Below are 25,759 nucleotides of genomic sequence, written 5' to 3' on the forward strand. Positions count from 1 at the left end.
TTATGATTTCTCACTTTGGCAGACAGAGATAATACATGTACTAAGCCCAGATATACAGAGCTGTCAGCACAGATACAGGAAAATACTAAAAGCAATTAAAATGGAAAATATGGTACAAGCACAACATTAGAATTAAAACAAGAATATCTGATGTGATTGAGTGTTTCCATCCTTGGGCTGGTTCCCCAACTTCAGGAGAAGGCGGCAGGTGTGTGGCCCCTGCGGATGCGGCCGGGCAGCACGGGGAAGTCCTCTGGGAGGAGAGCGTGTTCTCTGCACGTGGGGCAGGTGCTCTGCTCCTTCAGCCATGACTTAATGCACTGTCAATGCAGTAAAGGGACAGACCGTGAGCAAAGGGGCCCCCGTGGCACATGACGTGTGACAGGGAGCACGCGTGCATTCTGACGGCACCCCTTACCTCTCTGTGGAAGCTGTGCCGACACTCTAAAACACACAACTCCTCCAAAGACATTTCTTCATGACAGATGATACAGGGATCTTCAACATTCAACTGCAGATGACAAAACAGAAGTCAGTCTGGGTCGTCCTCAGCACGCCCATAGTAACAATAGTGTGAACGTGTACACATTTTAGTATTATAAAGACAAGATTAGAGACCAAATTGCTGGAAGCACAGAACAACATCTACTTACTGGCTCTTAGCAATAGCAAAGCACACTGACTTTGACAGCTGTCTCTACTGACACACCCACATTTTTGCTTAATTGATAGCTCCCCTTCCCCCCAACTTCAAGAAGCAAAAGCTGCAATCACAGGGACACGAGTAGACATGACATTCTTGAAGATTCTTACCGCTGTGGACCTGGAACGATGCTGAGAGCCTACAGTCTTCCAGGCCTGCACTGGCTGGGATGAACCGCTGATAGAAGCGGGGGAACTGGACCTAGGAGATGGGGTCCCGCGTTCTGCGGCCTTTGACCGTAAACTGCCACTGTCGCTGCCATGCGAAGAGCTCATCTGTTGCTGAGAGAACACAACTTGCATCTAAGTCATGAGTGTATCAACTTTTTTCATAGACAGTACACACAGTAAGGTTAACATGTAAAGTAACATCCAATATCGGCTTGGTAATAGATTCCGGGGGTCAGATTCTGAGTGTCTACGAAAGTACGAATGCTCAAAAACCACTGGATGCACAATGAAATAAAAAAAAAAAAAAAAAAAAAAAAATTAGGGCTGAAACAATTCGAGTAACTTGATTAATTCAAATCCCTCATTCAAGTTTCTGCCTCAAGGACTCTTTCCGTCTATAAATATATACTGTATAGAATTTTTCTTTATTGCTATGCATGTTACCGTGGAATAGCCAACAGCAGAGTGCACAGATGGTAATTCCTGCTGCGCCAAGAGCTCACACTGTAGACATGATACATCCGCACGTGTTAAGAGATGGAGGATTTATTTATTTATTTATTTTGAGATGCATGTACTCACTCCCAACATCTCCGATCCACAATGCAACCCAGTCAGTGGCACTAATGCACCTTCTGTTGGTCTGCCAACTGCCAAATGCAGTTCATGTGAGTGTTCTCTCCTCTGTTATTATTCTAACCTTCCTGCTCATTTTTTTTGCCTCGTATAAATGCCTGAAAGCCCTCCAAGAAAACAGACTTTATTGTTCACTGAAATGCTATACTCGTGTCAGGTTTACGTTATTCTTAAGGTGAACTTCAATTATAACTTGTAGTTCTGAAATTTAAGTTGCACTACATTCTACTCTAAATAGAACTTTGAATGAAAATAAGTAACAAAAAAAAAAAAAAAAAAAATTCTTTTTCACTAACTGCTTCTCCTGGGGTCTGGAGCCTATCCCAGAATCACCAAGCACAGTGGGGAGCAACACCCTGAATGGGACAGCAGTCCATCGCTGGGAACACACACACACACACACACACACACACACACACACACACACACACACACACACAGACCCATTTACACCTTACAGGCAATTTAACATTGCCAATTTACCTAACTGTATGTCTTTGGACTGTGGGAGGAAACCAGAGCACCCAGAAGAAACCCAAGCAGACACAGAAAGAATATGCAAACTCTACACAGAGTTAGCCGGATTTGAACCTACATCCAAACAGCCCAGCTGTTGTGAAGCAGCAGCACCACCTGTCGCACCACCATGTTACCCATATGGAAAACAAAATAGATATTTTCTTTATTTTACTTTATATGCAAGGGGGCGCGGTGGCGCAGTGGGTTGGACCAGGTCCTGCTCTCTGGTGGGTCTGGGGTTCGAGTCCTGCTTGGGGTGCCTTGCGACAGACTGGCATCCCGTCCTGGGTGTGTCCCCTCCCCCTCCAGCCCTACGCCCTGTGTTAGGCTCCGGCTCCCCACAACCCCGTATGGGCCAAGCGGTTCAGACGTGTGTGTGTGTGTACTTTATATGCCCTAGTTTTTGGTTGTACCTTGAAAAGTAATTCTGAAGCATATTTTTTTTTGGATTTCAGTATGCATATGTTTTCTTTTAAACTGAATTAATACGGGGTTCAGTTTGCACTATATGTTGTTTCTTTCAAACATTCCAGAAAATAACAAAAAAAAAAAAAAATGCCGGTTTTTACAAAATGAAACTAAGTAATTCTTCATTTTAGGAGACTAGCCACAATGTTTCCACTGCTGTATATCTTCTATTGCTGTTTGATAACACATACAAGTATTTCTCTTATCCAATTACTCAATCATCAGGATAATCAGTAATATAGCCAATTATTAAAATAACCGACAGTTACAGCCCTGCACTGATTTCTAAAACAACGTGAAATTTCTTATTTTAAGACGTTTAGTCCACCAAGCCGTCCCTTACCCTGGTGTTCTCCTGATGGTCCAGGATAAGCTGAGCCACTCTGCTGACAACTTCCTCATAGGAGAGATTGTTCAGAGAACCTCTGTTGGTGGTGCGCACCTCCTGAATGAAGTTATCCAGTACTGGCCTGAACAGCCGCAGCACAAGAAATCATTAGCAGACACTTTATTTAAGCAGCCCAAGGGTAGCACAACAAAGTATAGCGAAACCCTCATCCCCTGCATCAAATACCTGCTGTAGTGAGGAAACATGCCACTCAGCCGATGGGTGATCTTCTCGTAGGCATTGGCGTGCTGCGATGCACTGGCCCTGGGGTTGTACAACGGCTGTGCCCTGGTTACTCCAGGGTCCAGCTGCGGGCTGCCTCTGCCTGAGAAGGAGCCACGCTGCGTGGGACCCACAGGGGGCGAAGCCCTTGGCCCACCCTGCTGGAATTGTTGTCTGACTGATGGTAGGTTGACGCTGTTTGTTGCAAAGAGGTGGTACCGTGGACCCGGGTGGTGAGGAACAGGCGGTAGGTTCAAAAACTGCCCCAAAAAGGTCAAGAATGAGAACACAATCCAATCCACAGCAGCTCTAACGAGCCACACTGCTCAAAACACAAATTCCACCTTTGCAGTTATATGACCTCGAGAGGCCTTCACTGATGTTCTAAAACACTGGTTCTCAACAGGGGGGGCGCGCCCAGATCGGAAGGGGGGCGCAAATTGTTTCCAAGAAATAAAACACAGACAGGTCATCATTTGGGTACTCAGTGTATTTTATTGGAGGGGGGCGCAGCGGGTTGGACCGGGTCCTGCTCTCTGGTGGGTCTGGGGTTCGAGTCCCGCTTGGGGTGCCTTCCAACAGACTGGCGTCCCGTCCTGGGTGTGTCCCCTCCCCCTCCGGCCTTACGCCCTGTGTTGCCGGGTTAGGCTCCGGCTCCCGCGACCCCAAAAGGGACAAGCGGTTCAGAAAATGTGTGTGTGTGTGTGTGTGTGTGTGTGTGTGTGTGTGTGTATATATTTTATTCCTTTTCAATTATAATGTGCATAAAAATGAAAAATCTATAAAAACCTATGTAAAAATCTCTTCATCATTTAAAAAATATTTTTAAAAAATTAAAAATATTTTAAAAACGCGTTCCTTCTCCCTCTGCATTTTCTTTCTGAGTTGAAGAGGCGGCTCTTAAGCTCGCCTTTTATGTATAGCTGGCAGCGTAGACACGAGTCAGAACGTCAGCGATTCCATTCGAACTAATCCATGGTTATAAGTTGGTATGGATAAGTTCATCACACGTGCTAAAAAGAGTTGTGACGATGGTCCTTCGTCAGCACCTCCAGCAAAAAAGTCTAAAACAAGAAAATATGATGAGAGTTATCGTCAGTCCGGCTTTACAGTGGCTGGGACAGATGCTGAACCATTGCCCAACTGCGTTATATGCGCCGATTTGCTGGCAAACGATAGCATGAAGCCACGCAAATTGAAGCGCCATTTAGAAACTAAACACCAAAAACTTCAAGATAAACCCTTAGACTTTTTTCAAATTACAGTTATCTTGCCTTACACAGCAGAAACGCACCATCGGCAAACACGCCAGTGTCAAACAAGTGCCTAGAAGCGTCCTACTGCGTCTCGCAACGAGTTGCTAGATTAGGAAAATCTCACAACTGCCGAGGCGCTTATCTTACCTGCTGCTAAAGATATCTGCCAAGTCATGTTTGGGGAGAATTTTGCACGACAGATTGGTGACATCCCCCTTTCTAATGACACCGTTAGTCGCCGCGTATCTGACATGGCAAATGACATTAAGGACCAGTTGCTAGCTAACATCATGCAAAGCCAGTACTATGCACTGCAGCTTGATGAGACAACTGATGTTGCGGGGCTAACACAGTTGCTTACTTATGTCAGATACATTAAAAATGGCAATACTGAGGAGGACATTCTTTTCTGTCGGTCTCTTCCAGCGCACACAACCGGCGAGGAACTATTTGACGTTTTAGATGGCTATATACGGGATGCAGGCATGTCATGGGGTAACTGTGTTGGCATATGCACGGATGGGGCGCGTTCCATGATGGGAAGGGTTAGCGGCCTGGTCACTCGTGTCTTGCATTTAGCCCCATTAGCCAAATGGACCCACTGTACGATTCATCGGGAATCTCTTGCATCAAAGCAAATGCCCGAGTCTCTCGAATCCGTTTTAAAACGGGCAGTGCAAATGGTCAATTTTATCAAAGCACGGCCATTAAATGCACGCTTGTTTTCCTTGCTTTGTCAGAAAATGGGAGCCGAACATGAGCAGCTCCTATTTCACACTGAGGTGCGCTGGCTCTCCAGAGGTCGGATTTTACATCGCCTCTATGAATTGCGTTCAGAAGCGAAGGCGTTTCTAGTTGATGCGAAGTCCGACCTTGCACGTTAGGTGGACGACCCCCTGTGGTTAGCGTTGTCGTCATACCATTTTCGAAAGGTTGAATTTGTTGAACAGGTTGATGGAAGGCAGAGATGCAAATATTTTGCTTCTTTCAGAAAAACTCAGTGCATTCGTTGGCAAATTGGATCTTTGGCGTGATCGGTTGATGAATAAAAATGTTGACATGTTCCCCAACTTCACTGACTGTATACAAGAGACAGGGATAAATATCTCCCCTTTGATTAATACAGTTGCTCAACATGTTGATGGACTGAAACAACAATTCGTCCATTATTTCAGTTCGTTTGTTTGGTTCAGAGACCCCTTCAGTTGCTCAGGAAAAGATCTATCAATTGACATGGAGGAGCAGTTAGTTGAATTAAAGAGCGACACCAGACAGACATCTCTATAGCTCTTGCTCTTTGCCTTCATTTTGGTTGACTGTGATGACTGAATATCCTCAGTTGTCTGACGCTGCCGTTAAATTGCTGCTTACATTCGCCTCAACTTATTTGTGCGAGGCCAGGTTTTCAAAATTGACTGCGTTGAAAACAAAATACCGAAATCGCCTGCAGGTGGAGGATGACCTCAGGCTTGAGCTGTCCAACATTGAACCGCGCATTTGTAAAAAGAAGCAAGCGCATGTTTCCCACTAATTTATAATGCCATGGCTAGCGAAACGCACCCTACGTCCCAGTTTGCATATCACATTACATTACACGTAACGTTACAAATTAGTTCTATATTGTTCAAAAACATTTTTGATAAATTGAGGGCATGTTCCACTATTGTCCTTATATATTTTTAAAAGAAAAAAAAAAAAACATAAAAGTTAAAAAAGTACAAAAAACAAAAAAATCTGAAAAAAATTATCTATCTAGTCATGGGGGGGTGGGGGGGGGAGTGCCACATAAGAGGAGAGGTTTTGGGGGCTTTAGTTCCCAAAGGTTGAGAACCACTGTTCTAAAAGATATGTGTGCTGTCTACATGGTGGCTACCCCGCACCACTCATTGCGGGGTAGCCACCATGTAGACAGCACACATATCTTGTGCTGACAGCACACATATCATGTGCTGACTGAGGGAGGGAGCCAATAGAAGGGATCCCAAGGGGAAAGTTGGGGAATACAATGCCTTCTCGATTTGATCATACAAAAGACTCAATACTCTAAGCTTCATATTAAGAAACTAAGCATTTAAGCTGAGACCTATTCTGCAGATTCCTTCTAACCACAAGGTGGCACAAATGGGCTCATCACGCAACAGCAAATGCTTTGTCTAACACACAGGCATCATATGGAAGTGAACAACAGTGATTCTCACCGATGGAAGCGGAGTGGGAAGAACATCAGGTACCGGCAGCAGTGGCAGAAAATTCAACCTGGTACCCTTCTTGAGCTGCTCCACCTGCTCCTTGTACTGGACCTGGGTTGTGGTTGAAAACAGGTCAGTCTGCCAAGCTCACTCAAACCAAGGCCTTAAACACAGCAGCAAATCTGCTCATCTGTACTGACGTTTGTATTAACGTCAAAGCTAGACACTGACCTCCAATTTATTGATCTTCTCTTTGGCATCTCGCACACCTGCTTGCAGCATATTAAAAAACGGCTCATGATGAAGTGAAGGGAACCTGTAGGCGTAATGAATCCAGGAGTCACTTTTTTGAGTAAAGAAACGTGTTTCCATACAGCTAGAGCTCCAAAACACCGTACATACTCTTAAACAGTGCATAGCAAGGTTATGCTCCCGCACAGAAAAATGTTTTTAATATGCGACACACAACGACTGTACTACTACAGAACTTTCATACCTGCTCTGCATTTCTGTCATCTGGTTTAGGACCATCTCCTTTTCTGAGACATACTTGCGAAGAGCCCTGAGACCACATTCGCGTCGGTTCTCCAAGACACACATCTTCAACGCAAGATCCATGACACGTGAATCACACACATGGTGCATACATTTCCTGACCCTCACACACAATTTGATGAAAGCTGGAGAGTGATCTTGGGGGTAGGGGGGGGTGTGTTACCTCTGCGGCCAGTGATCTTGAAGCAGCCCGGGAACACAAGACTTGGTATCGTTGTATTTCATCCTCCAGGCTCATCTTTTCAGCTGCGAACTGGTTGCTGTGGGTTTCACATCATATCATTTATCAGTTTTGAGGTTTTAATCCTGGCCTTGAAGGCTGAGATTACAGGCCCATACAGAAAACAACGATCATGAGTTCTACAGCAACAGAATATTTGCTTCGCACTGTACACTATGTGTGAGTGTACATAACATACTTGTCAGCAGAGGAGGAAAAAGAGGAACATGCTGAAAATACAAACTCAACATTTCAAACTGCTATGATAAGAGTGCACATTCAGGTGCATAAAACAGGAAAACTTGCCTTATCTCTAGGAAGTGACTGAGCTGTTCCTCATAGTCTTTATTCTTCTCTGTTATTTTCTTGGACAGGCTGTAGAGAAAGGTTGGGGGAGAAATGTTTAAATTTACGGTTCTATAGGCTTGCTAAGTACAGTCACATAATAAAAACGATACCTCTAAACATACTAATCTGTCTCATTTGGAACACTAAGGAAAAACACCTTTTTCAATACTTACACCTCAAATAAATCTGTCAGCTCTTTAATTTCTGTTTTTAAGGCCTTAAGGGTTTCCTGGTTCTCCTTCTTTTCCTGCTGATCTTTGCGCACTTCTTCTTCTAGCTTCCGTTGGACTATCTCCAATTCAATATTTGTGACCTGCAAGAAAGAGCATGGATATCAGTGGGAAGCTTCCCGACCTGATCACTACAACCAAAAGCATCTTCACGGGTTTCAGGAAAACAGGCTGAACATACCTCTATGTTCTCATTAATGTTTTTCAGCTCCTCTTCAAGGACAGAAATACGCTCTTTCCTTCTCTGCTGTTCCAGCATATAACCTTTTTCTGTTTGCTTAATTTTTTTCTCAAATTGAATGTTATCTTTTTCTTTCTTTAGTAGCTCCCCCTAAAAACATTTAAGTGTTTCAATAAAACAGTTACAATTATGCACAATTTATCAAATAAAAAGCCACATCACTAACTTGTACGGTGTACATTTACTCACTTTATCCTTTTCAAATGGTTCGTAAGGTTCTGTGTTAACTGCAACTTCATCTTTAATTTCACAAATGGTCTACGTGGAATAAAAAAATTGAAATAGATCTGAATTAGGTGACAATTTCGCCATCAAATGCTTTCCTTTTTAAATGTTTTCAAAACAAAACCTTACCTGTACTAGTACATTTTTTTTCAAAACTTCCTGTGTATTTCCAAACGCCTCTTGGAAAGATCCACAGTCTACATTTTCATTATATGGCTCGGTAAAGTAAGTTCCATCAGCAGGGTAAAATCCATAATGACTCAAATAATGACCATTAGATGCATTAATGGAAGTCTGTGAAAAGTCTGTTATACTGCTATCAAATTCCACATCTCCAACATCCATATAAGCGCTGCTTTCAGTCTGAGGGAAGTTTAGAAATAAAGGCTGAAACTCCTTAGCAGAAGGATTTAAAAAGGCTCCTTTTGTAACAAAATCCTCCATGTGAGGTGACAAAGTGGTGATATTTGGGTGATCAGTCTCCACAGTCCTGTCTTGAAGCGATACAGCATGTTTCATCAGTCCAATACGAGAGCCCTTAGTGACAAAGCGGAGGGAGCCAAGAAGAAAGTCTCTCAGTCCACCAGCATCCCTAATCCTTTCTTGGGCTTCCACAGGGAAGTTCTCCAACTCACCCACAAGAAGGGGGTCATTTGCCTCTAGTGGTCCATGCTCCTCAAAGATCTGAGCAAAGTAACTGAGAAAGAGACAGCAGAAAATGTGTCAAATGATCAAGCATGATGGGTGGTAGGCAGAGGATGTAAATTTAATAAATCAATAAATAAATAATGCACTTACTCATATAAACTGTCCTTGGTAGGATCTGTTTGGAAATTGTTGTCTAAAATTCTCTTGTATCGGGTAACATATTGCCCTTCAAAATTTGCCACTTGATCTCGTAGGTGTTCAGGTACAACAAAGGGATCATTATTGCCAAGGAGAATTCTATCAGGAGACAGAATCGACACTCAAAGAAAAGAAAAGGGAAACATGGAAGCACTGAGTCTCCGGCACTTATACCAAATACTCACAGAGAATTTTCTTCAGTGAAAAAGTCTTCATCATCTTCTCTTACAGTCGCACATCTTGATCCAGACAAAACAATAACAGACTGCAATAGAAAAAATAACTTAAATACTGAAACAAAAAAGTAACTGCCAATTTTCCAAGAAAATTCTCATCTTTCTTACCTTAGGATCCCTCTGTTTCTTTTTCCTACCTCTATTTCTAGTCTTAACAGGAGAATTCTGTAAACAAAAAAAAAAAAGAAAAAAAATTAAAAATATATGCATATATCTATACACACACACAGAGAGAACAGTTGTGCAACTCCTTCAAGACCAATCTAAACTACCAAAAAAAAAGCGCAATATAATCACATAAAATGGATCAGTGGCAAAAACGAGGGTGAAAGCACATACAAAACCAGATTTACAGCTGACTTCTGAAATTGTGAATTACTTACATTTCCTTTTTCATTCTCTGTCTTTTTAATGACAACACAAACACCATCTGAAATTAAAATTTAAAAAAAGTCAAACTGCGTTCAAGCCGCAGCAATACGTTTAAGAAACATGAATGTCAAATAAATCGAGGAAATGAATCAAGAACCTGTGTAACATTTACCCATTATTTCAAAATACTCATTAAGTACGTGTTGACAAGAGTCAAACTGGTCTCTGTTCACTTCAAGAAGCCAGATGAAAATGCGCATCTCGTGGGCTGGGGCTTGTTTTAGGTATTCGGTTACAGTGAGTCCGGCACCACTGAAAAACTCCGGCACGGTGCCAAACTTCTCAACTAAGATGTCTTGTAGCGGCATAAAGGAGAGCAAGGGGGCCAGGTCCAGTTCCTCCAGATGCTCAGCATGTCGCCTGATGAACTCCTCTGCAGCATTCAAACCTGTACCAGTACACACAAGAGCGGTGTATATAATGCTTTCCCCTTCTTTCTTTCACCATCAAATGTTCATCTGCTACAAAGCAAGAAAAGATCTAACTCAAAGGTGACACTTTGACTCACAGTCAACTATGCAAGATTTTAAAAGTATACATTAACAGTATAAGATTTAAACAAAAATAGCAAAGAAAACAATCACGAAAATGCCCCAGGATAGCTAGGAAGGTCTAGGGCGGTTCTGGATTAGCAGTTTTTCACAGTTTTCCAACTGGAGGCATGACACACGAAGCAGCAGCTCAGGCAGACATGGTAAACAGAAATGGAGTCGAACCTGCAGAATTTAGACGAGTAGCCCAACTGCAAAGTTTTGAACTAATGCTAAGGCTGCTGCTCAATGACTCAACAAGCACTCTTGCCAACACCCGGTTCTTGCTTTCCAAGACCATATGAGCCACCTCTTCCAGTGTATCAAGGTCCTTCAAACGAGGTACACAGTCTGTGTGCCCCTTCTTCTGAACGAGGTCAACCCACGGCTGAAGGTTTTTCACAAAGATGGATATGTCCAAGTTCTCTTTTTTAAAAAGTTCCTTGTTCTCACTTATTTGCTGTAGAACACGGTCACCAAAAATCAGCCAAGCTTGAGGGGAAGCTGGGGTATTTAAAAAACAGAAAAGCACAGAGTAACAATCTTGACCCTGTCATAAATAACAAGTCATGTGGACGTTCTCTTCACAAAATGGTACATGTTAACACATACCTTTATCTTGATGTTCATCTTCTGAATTTTCTTTTGCTTTGTTTTGCAGTGTTTGCTCAGTGTTCTCATGTTTCACTGCCTCCTTATGTTGCTTCCTCCGTATCTTTCGCTCTTCTTTTGCTTTCAGCTTCTTCAGACTGAAAAAAAAACATAAAAACCATTTTATAGTAGCCATCAGCAACCTTTAAGTATAAAATTACAGATTTAAAAAAAGTCATATCCCTATATGCCAAGATTAATAAATGGCACACACAAACACACACGAGTAATTTCTCCACACCTATATCATTGGCTGCCTGGCCAACATCTGCCTAGTACATTTAAATTACTATTTTAAGAGAAAAAACAATGCATCTTACCTTGTACATTTCTGTTTGACTTTCAGTTTTACAGGAACTGTGCCCTTTGAAACTGAGGATTCAAACTGGAAAAAACAAAAAGAAAAATGTCAAACGATTACAAAAGCTGAGGCATACATACATAGTAAGAGTGAATATATGGGAAAAGCTTACCTCACATTTGACAAGACCAGTGGAACCATATATTACAATGTGGATGATTTTACCACTACAATCTGGAGTAAAACATGCTTCCTGGAGAAATTCCTGAAGAAAAAACACACGAGTGTCACAGTACAATTTTGTCGGAGAGTTATAAAAATACATATTGTCATTAATTCTAAAAACTCTCATACTCCTTTCACAAGAAGTCAGTCACAGAATCTTAAAAGTTTCAGTTCAGCAATATGACTCTGATCAAGTCTCAGTGCTGTACTTACCGATATCAGGAGACTTTAGCGCAAGTTTAATCGAGAAACTAGCTGAAAGAATCCCTTACTGTGTGTAGTCTTAAAGATGAATTTATGAATGACGATGAATTTCTGCTAAGGCTTTTAAGTACAAAAAGCAAGAAACCTTAGCGGAAAGCACAGAGTATTTTGGTTTGCTGCAGAAAATCCTGAATTCCACAGTTTTGCGGTGAGCGGTCTCACACTTCAGACTCATAGCTCGGGGGAAGAAATCCCTACATAGGGCTTGACATAAACATTCTGGGTTTTGGTTCCACAGGACAGGAACACTTTGCCCATCCAATCAAATTTTGCACAAAAGTCAGCGAATGTAATTTCAATGCAAAAATCCTTTACTGGGCAGGAACTCAGTACATTTATTGTTTACAAGTTAACCAAATACATTTTTCTCCAGTGAGAATGATTTTCAAACAGGTGGTTTCTTTCAGTCATCGCTTTCCATTGAATTTCTTAGCATTTATTTCAAACTGTTAATGTTGAGTCCTGTTACAGTCAAACATTTTTGTAATCCTCTTACTTTCAGAATTTCATCGTGCCCAAAATAGACAGTACCTTCTCAGTCTTATCACCATACAATGCAGCTTTCATTTTCTTCCAGCAAGTAATGTGAAACTCCACATTGCAGCTTTGGCAGCATATCAGCCTGATGAAACCCTGGGAACAAACAACACAAAAGTCAGAGTTCAACCTGAAAAAGATCAAAGCCTTGAACATGTTTCCCTTACTCTAACCAAAGGGTTAATATATTCTCTACACCCACTAGGATTAATATTAAAGTTACATTTACATAAATTCATTTAAGAATTCTGAAAAGCGACACAACTCAGGTTAACATTTACAACAACTAGCGTCAAAGATCCCAGGAACCAAAACATCCCCCTAATATCACAGTACTAATTATGTCTCCACACAACCACAAATCCAGTTAGTTCAGCCAGTGCAAAGTAACATACAGTTTTACCAATTTATGCAGCTCGATAATTTTTACCATAGTAATTCACGCTAACTAACTTGAATAGTACAACAAGGGGCCATCCTGGATTGTGGATAAAAAGAAAAATAAGTATGCACTTTGTTTTAAAGGCTTCCAAGCATTGTCTTTGACTTGCAGATAAACAGACAATACTGATCTGTCAGTAATGGATCATGACTGGGGAGGGACTATTTTTTGATTTACTGGGGTGCAGTACATGTTGCTGTACTACACCTGTACAACCAAGGGAAGCAAGTAGTATAGTGGTTACAACCACTGCCTTTCATGCTTAAGAATTGATGCTGCAATTTCACTCTTGCTGTGTGCTCATGGGCAAAGTATTTAGCTAAATCGTTCCCGTAGAAAGTACCCAACTGTATAAATGGGTATATCATTTTAATTTGCTTCTGAGAAAAGAATCAGCTAAATAAATATAAATCATGCAGTGACACACGTGACAGTATTTTCTTGGTAAATAAACTTGTCATACCTTAAAATCTGGGTCGTTGAAATAAATCTCAATTTTTGAATGGCTAATACATGACTGATGACAACAAACTGCATCTGGTTTTGGTGGGAACTTACACATCTCAATATACTGCTCCAAGAGATTCTAGACAAGAAAAATGAATAAATTAGAACAACGTTAACACTACCCTAGAAGAACCCTAAGACAAAAGCATTTTAAAAAGTTACTTCAACTGAAACACTTAATATTTTATTACCTTTAAATGCTCGGTCTGAGTTTCTTGGATGATAACTTTTGTAGTAGGCCAGGTCAGTTTTCCTGGTACAATCTGTCGTTTAACCATTAGCAGAGCATTTTTAAAATTATCTAAAGCTTCTGAAAACCTGTGGGGGAGGGGGGGGGGGGGAATACACAAGGGCAAATCAAATATGACACAGAGACATTTGATTATTACCTTAATATTGTTATATACTTAATTATATTGCTATTTTTATAATAGTCGCGTTAAGAGACTTTTCATACCGGTTTTCTTTAAAGAGCACCTTCCCAATTCCAAAGTATATCAAACACTGAAACTGTCTTCCACCAATATCCTTGAGCTTGTCAAATTGCCTCAGTGCTTCAGTAAGTTCCTGGTGAGAAATACTGTTATAACCACAACTCACTTTGTACGAAGTAAACAGGCATTCTTTCATCTGAATTCAGTACACGGTACGCTCAAAGCATTACCTCGGGCTGTCCGATTTCCTGAAGGGAAACGGCGTAACCATAAACCAAAAGTATCTTGTCAAGTTCAGAGATGTTGAGTTCCTATACAAGACGTGAAAAGAATCATGCAAAGTGGCGCATATTTGACATAACAGCCGCATTCGGACACTCTCAGAATAGCATGCATTTACAGAGTCGCAAGTACCTGGTGACATTAGTAAGTTACTAATATCTAATTAGTGAGTTAAAAACAAACGGAACATTTTAAAACCCTCAGAAAAGCTTTCACATGGACTACACTAATTACATTGTTTATGCTAGAAAGTGTTCCCAGCAAAGAAAATTCTAATAAAACCAAACCCCTCGGGTATTTCCTGAACAATAGACAGGGGGGAAAAAAAAAAAAAAATTGTGTATATGTTTTGCATTAGTAAGGTGGAAGTGATATTTTGTTCAGGGGAAAACAAAGCCCTTTCGCGCCACTAACATGCAGCCTGTGCGCCACACACCTACCATAGAATCTGACAGTCACCGCTTTTAGTGCCAATTCCTGTTAAATACCGCGAGACTGGCAGATTCTTAAGTACAAACGTCACTTCTGGGCGGCTCGCCGAAGGCGCCTTTCTACTGACAAAAAAAGAAGGAGGGGCTTACACGGACTCCTCTGCCTCTGTTGAAAGAGAATCGCTTTACTTTTAATTTAAGAACTTAACCACTTTCAGAAGCCCACACACGGAAAAACTAAGAACAGCGCGTGGGAGTTCATCTTCTCTCCGTTCGCATCTGTGGAAATACGTCTTTTCAGTAGTACAGTACAGACAGGCTCTCGACTTTGGTGGCGCGTGAAGCCACATATGCATATCGCCTGTTATATACACCTTATAGGATGTGATACCATAAGCTTGACCCCATTTATGAAGAAAAAAAAAAAACATTAAAAATATTGAAAATATACAGTATAGAAATGTAAAATGATTTTATCCGACAGTTTGGTACGTCCGTGGGTCTCATAGGGTTTGTTCGGCTCACAATGTGCTATGTGCTCAAACTCCTTATTGGAGCACGACGAATCGGAAAAAAGTGAGAAAAACGGCACTTAAACGTGACAAATGTACGTACGAGGTGACGGTGCTGCGCGGCGCATCCTACAGAAACGTGCCTCACCTTTCTCCTCTTGGACACTTCCAACGTCTTAACAGATTTTTCCAGTTATCCAAGTACTACAGCTTCTTTAAATTCCCTCAAGAAGGGAACACCTAGGCTCTACAACTCTGTTACCACCTTAAAATGACCTTAGCAACACAGATATAGTACTGCTACACTGGTGAAAAACAATTGTGATACTACAGCTTAACCTCCTGTATCCAAGGCCATGACTTACACAGAATAACACAAAAGTGGCTAATAAAGTAGCAATACTAATAATAAATTAGCCAGTCCTATTTCTCTGTACAAAGATGAAGTATTACGCAAGGCTGGGACCAGTACTCAAAAAAAAAAAAAAAAAAAAAAAAAAACCTTGATTGTAGCGAACACGATCAAATGTAAACCAGCGAGGAAGAATGGGGGAAAAGTACCTTTTCCGCAGCACATTTCAGTAGGTTCAGAGCCTCCGAGAAAGACTGCTTGGCGTTGCGGCAGCGCTGGTCACTCAGAGCCGTGTGGGCATCCTGTACCGCTGACGTGAGCTGGCTCCTTAAATCCTCCGGGGTTACACTTACCGCCATCTTCACACGCATCAAAATCACTACTGTTTAATCCATTCAAACATTTTAAATGGGTGCTACCGATAACTACACCACATATTAACTACAACAACCAATTTTACTGATAACTATGCCGTATTGCTCACTTGTTCAGCATGACGTGTACTTTATATTCAATACATTTCATTTAGACATATGTATCAATGCGATCGTTAAGTAAAGCTGTACCTTTTCCTGTGGCGCTGGATGCCTGCTTCTTATTTTGTTCTTCTCTTGAACGTAAGGATCTGTTTTTGGGAGCTTCTTCTCAGCCATTTCACTAGAACAAAACGTGACCTCGTCAGTATAACTGTTTAGAAACTCATTTTAAAAGGAGTCACTGCTCTACTATCTGTTCACAGGCAAAAATGGCATAATCTATGTCACGAGCCCAGAAACATTACGAAAAATCATTTTGGCTCAGCGGCGCTCATTTCTAAAATATATCAATCATAAAAAACCAAAAGCAAAAACCCTTAAGTTAAGAGATTGATTCTTTTCTTAGATGAAATCAAAAACTTTTTTTGCTCGCTTCAAATCACTTAACAGGAACCTGCCTTCCTTCAAATTACTTAAAATTAATATACTGTACATTTAGTAACGTGTATCTGCTACAGTGTAAATCTGCTGGTTCCATTTTAAAAGCTATATCATTTCCCACAAACTGACAGGAAGTACACTAACCGCTGAAGAAAAAAAAAAAAAAAAAAAAGCAGTAAGAAAACAAATTCTTCACAGAATAAAACTAAAGCATAAGACAAGTTTACAGAAAGTTGTTAGAAATGGAAAAAACTAGAAAAGTGATTTGGGAAGGGGGGGGGGGGGGGGGGGGGAGTCAGAAATTCCATGACTGGTAAACAAGGGTCGAAGGAGCCAAAAGTTCACCTGAACACCTTGAACAAAATGGCTGTGACATGCGAGAACCATTGGCGGAGCGTAGCAGTGCATACGTCACTTATCCATTATTCAGTGGCTCATCAGTGCCATCCAGAGGCAGGAAACATAACCAACACAACCAAAGTTTAACAAAACCACTCCCTAAAGCAAAAACCTGCTGGACCTAAGGAGTACGTACTGCTTTAAGTCTTCTTATACACGCTGAGAATGACTGTCTCGCATTACTGTCAACACAGCCGTGTATGTTTGCTAAAGTATTCATTTGCACCAATTACACTTTCCACTTTAAGGTAAATTCTTTAGTTGTACAGGAAGTACTCAAAACGAAACTTCTGGAAAGTACCAACATGCTTGACCTTGTTCATGTAATAGTCAAATCAAACATTAACTTCCTGGTTGGAGGCACAGCAAGTAATATAAACGCAGTGAAAACGTCGGACGCTTTACATCATGCCTCTTTTTTTGAACTGTGAGAGCATTCGGTAAGAATTTCCATTGTTTTCCTCAGTTTGTTGGATTTCGAAACAATCCAGTTTAACAAAATGCCATTCCAGTTAGTCAGTTCTGCGCTCACATTATCAGAAGCAAACCTAGTGTTGAGCAAGTTAAGAGGCTGAGCACTTTGAAAATGGAAATCAAATTAAACACATTTTACCTTTTCTCCTCTGTGAATGTACAGCTGCTCTCTGTTCCAGTTGTCCCTTCAGTTTTATCTGGATGACACAAACGAAAGGTTCAGGAAACCTGACTCATCCATGCATATCCTGACACAGAAGACTCCTGAGATAAAGTTTCGTTTTTTTTTTTTTTTTTTTTTTTTTACAGGCTTCGGTATGAAACCAGGTTTATGGCCACGCCCCTTCCTTCAAAACTGAACCAATGAGAAGCCTGAGACAGCCCACACATGATTTTCATGCTTGTCTTCATTACGCATAAAAAGAAATGTTTATTTCTTCTGCTCTCCCATTGTGGCATTTGCCTTACACAAGTATGGACCCCGTATTAAACTGCGTTTTTTTTTGTTTTGGTTTTTGTTTAAATTCCTTTTTATATAAGCACTCTGACTTTTGGACTGTTGAAATTGGATAATGGCTTAACCCTTTTAGAATGTGTTAATTTATTAATGTGAATTTATATAAATACCCAGAAAATAAACCAAACAGGCAATCCTGTGAGTGTAGCATGCAAACTAAAAGCAGAAGAACTTACCAAATTGTTCCCCACAGCCATCGTGGTCAGATTCCTATGCACAGGAAATTATTAGATAATGTACACATTTTTTTTTAAAAAAAAGGAAAAATACACATTAATCAGCAGAGTTAATATGCTGAACAAATTTGTTTTTACAGAAGCTCCAGCTGACCAACAATGTTCTGCTTTGAAAACTCAAACAGATACTCAAAGAAAGTTGCAGGGCGGGGATATAGAATGACAAATGTTAAACGTCATGCTACCTTTTTCTCTGAAGTGTTGGAGTTACTGAAGTGTTCCGAAGTATTAGTAGGCTCCATATTATGAAGACTTTCTTTGTCCATGCTGAGATTCACATCCGGCCTGTTAACAGAACAAAAGGAGTCAAAAAAGTGTCAAAAGTAATATTTAAAAAAATATATTATTTATATTATTAAATACATGGAATGCATAGTAAAGTTACAATACCTTTTACTAGAATCTGAATTTGCTTTCTTTTTCTTCCTTTTAACAATACCTGGGGGGAAAATTTACACATGTAAAACCTTTTGATAATACAGGACACCACCAAACACAATTACTAATCCTAAAATTATAAAAACCATCAGAAGTTCATATTTTAAATGCAATAAACATGGTGAGAAAAATACTATTGCAACTAGTGATTTAGCTGGTTCTATTTATACGTTGTACAATATAAAGAAAAAATGCAAAAACCCTAACTTCTGCTGACAAATTATCAACATTTCATTCTCAGCATGAGAAGATAGAGACAATATTCGGATGACTACAGACGTCTGACAGCCCACATTATTCAAGGTTACCGAATTCAATACAGCACTTCTGCGCATCTACCTCTGCTGGGTTCCATCTCCATTTTGAAACGTATATTCTGTTGCAGCAGGTCTCGGACGCCGTCTGCATCCTTGTAACACAGCTCTTGGGCTCGCTCATTCGCCATCACAGCCCTCTGATGCTCGCCAAGCATGAAAAGTGCATCGCAGAAACGGTAGTGGCCCTGTTGAGCACAGGGCATCAGCATAACTACTAACATAAAGGAAGGTAAGCTCGACTGGCTAAAATGTGCACTGAGGGATGTTTATAAAAGACCTTTGGTAAAATCTTGCACTAGACGTTCTTTCAGCAAGATACCGAACTGAATTTGTGGGACTGCACACCTTAAAACTGGTCACACTTGTGAATGGACTAACTTTAATATGACAATTATAGAATCCTGAGCAGACCCATTATAAATATTACACTAATTTTGAATTCTCCAGTAATGCTTGAATTTGCTAGCAACACAATATTCATATTAAATTCAAACTGGTAAAAAATTTACCTTTGCCCAACCTGGCTTAAGTAAGGTGGCACGTTTTCCATCACCAACAGCTTTTCTGATTCATAGACAAAGAGAAAATTATTAGTTCTCTTTTAGGAAACAAATATAGAAAACACATTAATAGGCCATATTAATTATGAGCTAATATGCAGTAATGAGCTTTACTTACAAATATCTTTCACTGCGTATATACGAAAGTGCTCTATTTGCATAGAGAATATGGTTTTGTGGGCTGAAAAGGAAAACAGTACAAATAAGGGGATTTGTTAGGCAATAACTCTTGGTCCATATTGATTCTGACAGTCCATCAACCATTCTGGACAGGGTCTGCCACCTGGGTGGGGTGTGCAGGTACTGCTTAGAACCACTCCTATTATTTTCATGTATTCTGGGTGTGTTACACAACTATACATTAAGGCAGGCAATTAGTCACGAAAATGACAGTAAGGAGTGGCAGAAAAAAGGAATAAATAGAACTCCGTGCGTGTGTTTCTGTGGTTATGTGTGGGACTGAGACACAGACAAGAGTTTTGTCTTTTTTGACATCCTGTAAAGCCCCAATAATGAAATCTCGGTGGAAACTAGTTCTAAGTAAAGATGGCTTAAGCAGGCATTTATCAATTAATGAATTAACAAGGAAGAACCCAACTGGGGAACTCAAAGTGCACTTACTTAAATTTGATTGCTTTAGTGTAGAACTTCACAGCTGCACCATAATCTCCTTTCTGAAAATGTTCATTCCCGTTATTTTTCATTTCTTCGCTTTTCTAAAAAACAAACATTTGTAAGAGCAATGTTATGTCAACAATTAAAATTGCAGTTAGGCTGAGTTCAGACATTGAGGAGATGGCCTGCAGGCTTGAGGTGGAACATCTGGCTGAGTGGTGTAAGGACAACAACCTGGTCCCTAACACCTCTAAGACAAAGGAGATGGTTCTGGACTTCAGGAGGACAAAGGAGATAGACCACTTCTATATACATGGAGAAGCAGTGAAAAGCATGGAAAGCCTGAAGTTCCTTGGAGTCTATGTGTCAAAGCAGGTGACATGGACCTCCAACACCTCACACCTGGTCAAAAAGGCCCAACAAAGACTCTTGTTCCTCAGGAAGCTGAAACGGGCCCAGCACGCACAGAAACTCCTGCTAAACTTTTTCAGGATTGCCACCGAGAGCATCTTGACAAGCTGTGCCGTTGTGCGACATGCCAGCTTTACAGCCGCCGAGCTAAAGTATCTCCATCGTGTGGTGAAGGCGGCCCAGCACATCGTCGAGATGAAGCTCTCCAACTTGGACATTATCTACGCTAGCCGACTGAGTAAGAAGGCTGGCAGTTTCAGCAAGGATGCCACACACCCCGGTCACTCCCTGTTTCAACCACTACCGTCTGGTTCAGGACAATAAATTCCCGCACCAACAGGCTGAGGAATAGCTTCTTTTCCAGAGCTGTGGCCTCCATCACACCCTCCCTGCCCAACCAGAGAAACGCATCACAAAAGTCAGCTGCTACCTCCATTACTCCACCACATCTACCCTCCAAGGCTGCTAAGGACTGGGGACTTCAAAGTTTCAATGTATTTCTTATTTCAAGTGTTCTTTCTGCTGCTGTTCTTCTTTGAGTTGCCACACAGAATTTCATTGTATTGTATATCAATCTGAAGATCTCAAACAAGAGAATGATTACTTGATTTAAATAAAGCAAAGATAGGAACGCACACACGAGTCTCCCATCGGGTGATGAGAAATATAATTTTACTGTACGCGTGTATGCGTTCTATCTTTGCTTTAGCTTTCAAATAGACCAGAGGGTTCTGAGCACCCAAGCCCTTAACTGGATTTTTACAATAAGTTGAGTGAATCTTGTTTTTTCCAATATACAGGTATCCCTCAATATAGTTTCTTTATCTGAAATTTCTGTGCAACAGCTTTTGGCTCTGTGATTTCTGGAACAAAATTTATCCGAAACAAAAAGGATTGAACATTTCGCAAGTAGAGCAGAAGTGCAGTAATATACTGAAGTTTGAGCAACCTTCAGGTGTTTCCTGTCTCTTGTCGGGTTCACTTCCAAAAGTTTGTGCAGTGGCTGTGCAAGAATGACAGCCAAACCTCCCCCATCCTCCAAAACTCATAATCAACTGTTCTCTTCACTTGCCAAGTACAATAACAGTTCTTTAGAGTATGTTGCCTTGTTTATTTTAAATTGACTGCACTTACTCTTTTAACAGATTTCATCGCTGAATGATTGTTGCTGTCGGCTGTATATATGGAAAGCCATACTAATTTCCGAAACATACTGCCTAGAAATGCACCCATTAATGAGCTTATTAAGAGTTTGAGAATTAAGTGACTGGTTTTGACATGTTTTATATTGTGCTGAAATCGTGGGTTTATAGCTGCATGTGTGTTTTTCAAAGAGTTATAGTGAGGTTTGGGAAAATTTGTTTGGGGATTTCAGTTGAGCTGTAAAACATTTTTATCATTTAAAATAATGGTAAATGGAATTTTCGTATCCACACATTTTTCAGGCACGTATTAATTTTGTAAATGGAAGGATTGCTGTATTACTTTATTTAATGCAACTAAACCAGATGGACACAGGAAGAAACCTACTTCCACAGACTGCTGTGAGACAGTGGTCCACTCTTCAAGAAACCTTTCCGGTTCGCAAACACTGATCTCCACATACCGGGAATCTGAGGATGGGCATGGGAAGCAGATGTTAAGTAAGTACTGAGCCTACGTGCAGGAGATGTAATTGACAAGAACAGAAAAATACAGCTCAATGTTGCTTCTTACACTGAGTGAAGATGTATACAAGTGCGAGGGGATGTTCCAGCGTGGCTGTCAGCTCCTGGAACAGAAACACTACGAGGGCATCTCCAGCCTTAATCAGCCATTCAACAGCCTCGTTCATGCATCTGTGGCCCTGGGTGAACAGGACGGAGGACACCAAACATGTGAACACACCCGGCAGCAATGAATGCAACAGACTGCAACAAAAATACCAATGTGTTACTGTGAAGGTTACCAAACAAACCATGGCAATCCTTAGCCGCCCTCTTAATCTGTATTTGAATGTTTATTATCCAAAGAGGAACTGTGTCAACTCTGAATGGTATAATGGTCTCTTTTACTCTTATCTCTTTAGCCTCCATACAGCAAATGTAGCACCACCTCCCATATCACTTTAGTACACATACAAAGGAAACAAGCAGATTCCAGGAAAAAGGCAGTAGGTGACATTTATGGGAGGTGGAGGTGAACAAATATGAGTGGAATGCATAGATTCTCACCTCCTAGAAACCATAAAGCAACAAACTCACTCTGGCAGTACAATGGAAGGCAAAGATAGGCAGACAAACAGGGTGACCCAGAATTATATCACTTCCTTTAACAGTAAAAAAGAAAAGAAAAAAGGGCCTGAACATACTTACCATATTAAATCTATTGCCTATTTCGATCATTTGCTTTGTCAAATCTTCAGACAGCTGAGGGGGGGAAAGGCAGCAATAAGATACACAAGGAATATGTGAAGTCCAGAAATCACTGAAATACCTCAGTGCACGTAACACTGAAGTTTTCACACCATATAACATAACTTTCACTGTCTTTTTAATCCTTTTATTAGCTTTAGCTGGATGCAATTTCAGAAGGCAATCTAATTAAATCAAAGTGAACTTACACATCCCCTTTCCACTACTCTCAGAATGGATTCCAAGATTTCTATCCTCTGCACAGTCTGCAGACTCAGCTCACTGGTAGCACTGGGAAAGAAAAGGTGCACTTAGAAAGACTTAAGGTTAAACACACCAGTAGAAAGCTCTCAAATTCAAAACAAGAGGGTTGAATTCCTTCAGGATAAATAAATAAAGTTCTCATTCATTCACTCATTCTGTCAAACATCGGCAGCAAGCCTGTGATTCCTACTTGATTTCGGGGAAACCCAGCTGCTTAGGCCAGAGTCCGGTGCAATTATGCTGCTGCTGGAACACGATGGGAAACCAAAACACATGGAAGTGAATCTTCTGCAAAGTTTCCTCCTTCTGCCATATTGGGATCTCCCTCCATCGCTTCAAAATCTCACCTTCAGAACACACATTTACACAGACATTTTACAGTCATCATTCCATCTCAACATGAGTATTAGTACCATAGGAGTTAAGGCTGGAGCACACGTTTTTACATGATTTCAACATAAAAACATATTGAAAAGGCATCACACTTACACATTTTTCCTGAAGTTACCTGGGAGGGAAAAGAAAAATAATCACATTATCATTATCACAATAATCACAGCCCATTAAACCATACAAAACACATTCAACTGTCACAAACAGATCTTTTGTTATTTCGACCGAATAAATTCTGAGAATTATTTCCAACTGATCACATGGCACACCACCACTTACTTTCTTTTGTCTGTTTGGACTTTCCTCACGATAGTCCTCGGCGCTCATCATCTCGATCACCCTGCGAAAGAGTGAAATGATGGGTGTACGTGTTATCAGTGGTGTCTCAGTGGACATGGGAGCTGCCGAGCCAGTGGAACAAATCCACCCACCATTGATTCAAACTGACATCCAGGCTCCAACACACGGCAAACATACAGCAAATGAAGCAACAGGTGGCTGAACAGTAGAGCTGTCCCCTCGTACTTGACGGACAAAGGTTCAAATCCCACGTCCTGCTCTAGAACCCTTGATTAAGTAACTTAATTCTAATTGCTCCAGTAAAATGACCCAGCTCTGTATAATGGATAAATAACTGTAGGTAGATTAACACTGTAAATCGCTTTCGAGAAAGCAGCAGCTAAATTAATAAGTAAAAATGAAAGTGCTACATGCCATGGGCCTTGAGAGCAGTCCTTACAATCAAGAGAGTAAAAATTACCCCACTAATTACACAGACGAGTAAATAAGTGAGTAGCTGAACATTAACTCATTTTTGAGAAGTAATGAAAAGTGACACGTGAGGCGCCTGAACGAGGTGTGGGCGTGGCACATGAACGTGTTCCATGACATGTATGTCACGATGTACGCGACGCCGATGACTCGCTATGGCCGCGTGAATAGAATGGCCGCGTTCTTTCGCGACACGCACGTTCGCGCGTGGTCCGTGGAACGGCTTCGGGAAGCGCCACACCACGGCAAGGATCCAGGCTGTACTTCATTTCCTCCTTCCTCCTTGTACTTATGACAAAAAGATATGAACCAAAAAATACACCCACAAACAAGATTTTTAAGTTACGTTTATTAACTGGGGAAACGAGAATTTCAGGCGGACTCGCCCGCAATTTCTCTTGATTATTTTCCCATCATCATGTCCACTCATCTTGTCGGTTGCCAGCTGGCCTTGTAACACCTCTAACCAGGTCTAACATAGTTTATTTTTTAGTCGCCTGGACGATCGCTACAGATTATCGATCATATTTGCTCGTTAATGACTTGTTGTTATAATAAGAGATCGGTGGTGGCTCCGCCGAGCCACGCACTTCGAGGAAACTACCAGACTAGCCCACGGCACGTAAACACTCGAAAAGCCCCGGATCGCGTTCATCGCCGCCGAGCGCGGTGGGAACAAGCAGTGCACCCACTTCACGTACCAGCTCGACAGTTTCACTTTCGTCCAGGCGCAGCCGCTCACATATTGCTCTTTCTCTGGCGTCCCGTATACGCCGCAGTTTTCTTGAAGGACAGGAAGTGGAGCGAGTCACGTGACGCCGAAACAAAGCCACCCACTGCGAACATGATCGTCGATTTCACATCCCTCGCCTGCACTCTACGTTGTGTGACGTGGCACGCTTGTTTACATCAAACTAAGTGCGGCGTTTGCGTCACAGCGCTTCGCAAGGAGATGATTGTGGATTTAAGGAAGTCGCAGAGAGGGGGTCACACTCCTGTCCACATCAGTGGGGTGGAGGTAGAGGGTAAAAGTTACAAGTTCCTGGGTGTATACATCTCCGAGGATCTCGGAGCCTCCACACAAACACAGTAATGAGAGCAGCCCGTCAGTGTTTTTACTTGCTGCGGAGGCAAAAGAGGGTCGCCATCTCCTCTGGTATTTACATTTTTATTTAGCAGATGCTTTTCTCCAAAGCGACTTCCAAGGCACTCTATGTAATGTTATCAGTCCACACACCTTATTCACTAAGTGACTATCATCATGTCAAAGTTTTACCGCTGCACCACAAGCTGAAGCAGGACTCAAACTCCAGACCCACCAGAGTCTGAGTAATTTATGTGTCATTTGCACAGTTGTACTGGGTACACTGGGCATTGGAATGCTTGTGACGAGGCTCACAGACGTGAACAGCCATGAACAAACACGTATTCAGACAAGGGTGTGCTGATACGTAAGGCAGTACAAATAATAAGTGTCACAAATAATAAGTGTTGCAAACAGGTGGTGAGCTGGGTGAGTGCAGTCCTTAATGATATTTTGGGCCTTTTTCAAACTGCGTGTTTGGTAAATGTCCTGTAGGGCCAGATGTTTATTTCCAGTGATGGGCTCAGCTGTTCTCACCACTCTCTGAATTCAGAGCTTTGCGGCCTGAAGAGGAGCCGCTGCCGTACCACACAGCGATGCAGCCGGTCAGAAAGCTCT

General features: G+C 41.4%; 1 protein-coding gene across 2 annotated transcripts; it reads right to left on the reverse strand.

Annotated features, from left to right (window-relative positions):
- Positions 1-181: 181 nt before the first annotated feature.
- Positions 182-24,885, reverse strand: ttc3 (tetratricopeptide repeat domain 3). 2 transcript variants are annotated; one of them, XM_029251589.1, is made up of 46 exons: positions 24,759-24,885; positions 23,566-23,626; positions 23,383-23,401; positions 23,084-23,240; positions 22,839-22,920; positions 22,591-22,644; positions 21,953-22,082; positions 21,767-21,849; positions 19,832-19,926; positions 19,329-19,391; positions 19,160-19,214; positions 18,673-18,835; positions 18,286-18,334; positions 18,081-18,180; positions 17,836-17,869; positions 17,282-17,339; positions 15,919-16,009; positions 15,562-15,711; positions 14,006-14,086; positions 13,799-13,908; positions 13,533-13,659; positions 13,298-13,420; positions 12,387-12,488; positions 11,539-11,631; positions 11,386-11,450; positions 11,027-11,163; positions 10,601-10,918; positions 9,997-10,272; positions 9,836-9,882; positions 9,561-9,617; positions 9,402-9,481; positions 9,169-9,315; positions 8,500-9,067; positions 8,335-8,403; positions 8,086-8,235; positions 7,848-7,987; positions 7,633-7,701; positions 7,270-7,366; positions 7,048-7,151; positions 6,783-6,867; positions 6,561-6,662; positions 3,071-3,366; positions 2,840-2,966; positions 814-984; positions 419-511; positions 182-320 (listed from the first exon to the last, which is right to left on the reverse strand). In XM_029251589.1, exons 2-46 carry the CDS (start codon positions 23,614-23,616, stop codon positions 192-194), a joined length of 5,397 nt encoding a protein of 1,798 aa, XP_029107422.1. In that variant the 5' UTR covers positions 23,617-23,626; positions 24,759-24,885; the 3' UTR covers positions 182-191. The 2 variants fall into 2 exon arrangements, with proteins under 2 accessions (XP_029107422.1, XP_029107421.1); XM_029251588.1 differs by lacking the exon at positions 24,759-24,885 and adding an exon at positions 23,718-23,789.
- Positions 24,886-25,759: the final 874 nt, after the last annotated feature.

Source organism: Scleropages formosus, chromosome 4 (assembly GCF_900964775.1).
Source record: "Scleropages formosus chromosome 4, fSclFor1.1, whole genome shotgun sequence".
Classification (NCBI taxonomy): Eukaryota; Metazoa; Chordata; class Actinopteri; order Osteoglossiformes; family Osteoglossidae; genus Scleropages; species Scleropages formosus.

What these genes read in the sequence shown, in the direction of transcription:
- ttc3 (XM_029251588.1), bottom strand. Translation starts at nt 23,761, where the DNA reads ATGTTTGCCGTGTGTTGGAGCCTGGATGTCAGTTTGAATCAATG. An exon ending in AGGAAATCGGACAGCCCGAG is followed by an intron (nt 13,909 to 14,005) that starts GTAATGCTTTGA and finishes ATTTCTCACCAG; the next exon opens with GAACTTACTGAAGCACTGAG. An exon ending in AAAAAAATGTACTAGTACAG is followed by an intron (nt 8,404 to 8,499) that starts GTAAGGTTTTGT and finishes TATTCCACGTAG; the next exon opens with ACCATTTGTGAAATTAAAGA.